We start from the raw sequence: 3,493 nt of genomic DNA, 5'->3' as shown, positions 1-3,493 counted from the left end.
TACGTTGCCATTGCGCATACTTCGCTTGACTTTGATCTGAATAAACCGGTACGTGTAGATTATGAGAATACTAGGAATGATGCACGTGAATATGAGGTTGGCGGAAGCCAGTGCCAGGCGTTCCAGGTCACTGTGGTCATTCAGTGGGGCACACTCTACGTAAATGTGCTCGCCAACGGCAAAGGACACTGATCGAGTGCTGTTCAGCGCATAGGCATAGAGAATGCCCAGCGCCCAGACACTTAGTAGAACTTGTTGACGATGACACTCCAGCAGGTGAAAGTAACGATAGGTGGTATTCTTCACAACAAGATAACTTGGCAAAGTGAAAACGTAAAAATCAAATATTAATTTTTTTACTAGGCAAAACTTACCGCTCAACTGCAATGAGTGACAAAATGAGTGATGAAACAAAGACTGCAAGCAGCTTCAGATACTGCACCACCGGACATAACCAGCTGATGTAGTTCCAGTAGCCAAGGACGATGTTGGAGTACTGAAAGGGCGCCAAAAGACCGATCAACATGTCGGCGATTGCCAGGTGAATCAGGTAACCACGAATTTTACTCCGCTTCCGAGTTTTCTGACCCCACGCTTGAATGACAATGACAAAGCAATTGCCAAAAAGGGAGATGATGGGAATGAGATGAAAGAGAGTGGCAAGAGTCATTCGCACCCAAGTGGACTCGATGTTTGGTAAACTGTTCAGATAGAAACAGTCACCTTCAGTTTCCGTTTCAAATTCAATTTGACTTTCTACAGTTGTTTCTTCTGTGTTTAGATGAGCCATTGTTATTGTCTAGCATTGATGAAAGATTGCAAGTTTGAAAATTGCTGAAACACAACTGTGATGCAGTTTCTTTGAAAGCTTGTGCACTTGTGACAATTTTTCTATAGGGACAATCTCTCTTCTTTCTTTTAATTGGCTAATTGATCTTTCTGTCTCAAGCACTCGTCTAATCAATCTGCTCATCCCTACAACCCCTAAAATAAAATGTTTAATTTTACGCAAAAAATAAATTTTTTAACTAAAGAAGTTTTATTATTTAATACGTTTTCACCAAACATTTACTTTCAGTTCAAATGGTTTCACATTTAAAGTTGGCTTGAACTTTTTAAATTCCAGTTTGACAGGTGTTTTAGGAGTTGTTTGAAAGTTAAATTCACCTATCATCTTGGCAATGCACAACTTGATCTCCTGGTAAGCAAATCTCATGCCGATGCCTGCAAAAAAATGAAACAAACTAATTAATCTCACGTTTATCAAGAGAAATTCCTGGGATTTCTCCTGGGATTTACGTGGACCTGCTCCGAAGGGCAGGTACGTGTAGGGAACCAGTTTATCCTTGTTCTCTGGCAAAAACCGTTCCGGGATGAACAGATGTGGATCGGAATAAAATGATTCCGAGTGATGAATCGCCAAAGTGGGAATATTAACCATCATGCCCCTCTTGAGCAGTGCACCACCAATGCGATACTCATCCGCCCCGGTGAGTTTTCTCTCAATTCGTTTTATGGGCGGGTACTTTCTCAGAGTTTCGTGAACTACCGCATCCAAATAGGGCATTTTAGTCATGATGGTCGAATAGTAGAGATCAGAGTTCGCATCCAAATCAGCCAGTGTTTCTTGCACTTCGTCTTTCAGTTTTTGCTGAATGCTTTGATTTGATGCCAACTCAAAAAGACAATGGGTGATTGAAGCGCTGGTTGTTTCAAAGCCCGCTAATAATGAAAAAACAATTTTTAAACAAAATTTAAATTTTTACAAAAAGTTTACATACCGACAAAAAAGACCAAGCATTGTGCAATGATTTCATCAACTGAAAGCGTGGCTTTGTTGATGACCTTTTTCTGCTGATTGTTTTTGGTGCTATCATCTTAAAATAATGTGTTACATTAGAAGATTTTCATTATAAAAATTATGCAACTACTTACCAGGTAAGTCAATTTGAGCAGTTAACTTTTCANAATTTTCATTATAAAAAAAATTATGCAACTACTTACCAGGTAAGTCAATTTGAGCAGTTAACTTTTCAAATCCTCCGTCTGCTAACTCTGACTCGTCGACAAAAGTGTCCATTAGCAGTTGCACAAAATCGTGGCGATTTCCCTTGGCACCGTTCAGTTTTTGCTGTCGAATGATTTCCCGCACCATACTGGAGAGATACTCAAAACTGTCCTTATTGAACGGGTAGCGAATGCCAGTGATGTTATTAAACCACCGTGGAAAAATCAGAAATGAGATGATTCGAAGATAGGGTGAATCAAAGAGGTTCATGCCACTGGTGATCACAGCGTTCTCTTTGCCATGTGAGCTGTTGGCATTAGTTGTTGTGGCAAAAACAGTGCTCGAAATGACATCAATGGCAAAACCTGTGCAGACTTCTCTAGCCTGAATCACGCCGCCATTTTCTTGAATTTGCCTATTCAGGTACTCTTTTAACTGCTCAACGCATTTGTTCATCAGCGGAAGCATCTTCCTCAGTCTGGCCGATGTAAAGGTTGGTCCTGTTGTTTGGAGTTTGTTAGTATTAAACAAAAGTAAAAAAACTGGGTTTTAGTTACCTGTGATTGTTCGAATGCGTTTCCATGAAGAGCCTTGAGCAAAAAACTGTCCGTTGTTAACTAGTTCGTGCATAGTGTTCAAGTTTCTGCGATCGACAAAAATGTGGAAGTCTTTGACCAAAATCTGCTTGACTAGTTCAGGATCAGTCACGGTGAGAATGGCCTCAGTGCCAAAATATACGCCATAAACTTGACCATATTTCTGGGCCCAATCGAGTTCTAGGCGGGTGGAATCGGATGTTTCATACTCAATCAAGTTGCCCAGCCGAAGCAGACTTGCTGGTGGGCCGGGAACTCCTTGTTTACTCCAATAGTTGAGTTTGCTTTTGAAAAGACTAAATAAAATATTTATGATAAAAAAAGTAAATGTATAAAAGTTAAAACAACTTACAAAAAGTACAGCAACGCAAAAAAAGGCAACACCAAAGTCACTATTGTTAAAATCATATTGAAATGTTATATAAATTAATTATTCAGATACAGGAGTTAAAGTAACTCACAAAATAACTTTCAGTTTATATACCCACCAAGAATTGTCTATTTCAGATTTTTATTTACAGTTTGAGAAAACGCAAACTAGTGTAATCAGTAGCCAAAACTTGTTTGATAACGATGCACACACGGTCTGAATGCTCTTAGCGGTCTAAATGTCCGAAAAAGTCTAAATGTACTGCACAATGCGCATGACTGGCAACAAGTGTCAGCTTGCATATTGGGAGATTGCATTTTTTATTTACAGTAAATTGAACAACTCATGAACGACTGGAGACTGCATTATTGGATCAATTTTTCCATGTAGTTCATGAATTTTAAAGTTGATGTAGACAAATTCAGCCATCAAGTTTATCAAAATGTCATGTTTGGCTTTTGCACGAGTTTCATTTTGGTATTTATACACCAAATACCGAAATAAAAGATTGCTGTAGAT

General features: G+C 39.0%; 1 protein-coding gene across 1 annotated transcript; it reads right to left on the bottom strand.

Annotated features, from left to right (window-relative positions):
* Positions 1 to 1,072: 1,072 nt before the first annotated feature.
* Positions 1,073 to 2,900, bottom strand: LOC108382394 (cytochrome P450 3A11-like; the record flags this gene model as incomplete). Its single annotated transcript, XM_017638771.1, has 5 exons — positions 1,073 to 1,224; positions 1,300 to 1,722; positions 1,782 to 1,877; positions 2,005 to 2,508; positions 2,566 to 2,900. Coding segments are annotated over 5 exons (1,510 nt in total), but the record flags the coding sequence as incomplete, so codon positions are not given.
* Between the last annotated feature and the right edge of the window lie 593 nt (positions 2,901 to 3,493).

This window comes from Rhagoletis zephyria, unplaced genomic scaffold (genome assembly GCF_001687245.7).
Source record: "Rhagoletis zephyria isolate East Lansing unplaced genomic scaffold, Rhagoletis_zephyria_1.1 Rzeph_scaffold_26719, whole genome shotgun sequence".
NCBI classification, from domain to species: Eukaryota; Metazoa; Arthropoda; class Insecta; order Diptera; family Tephritidae; genus Rhagoletis; species Rhagoletis zephyria.
The sequence above is the reverse complement of the archived record's forward strand: the minus strand, read 5'-3'. Positions and strand labels throughout refer to the sequence as shown.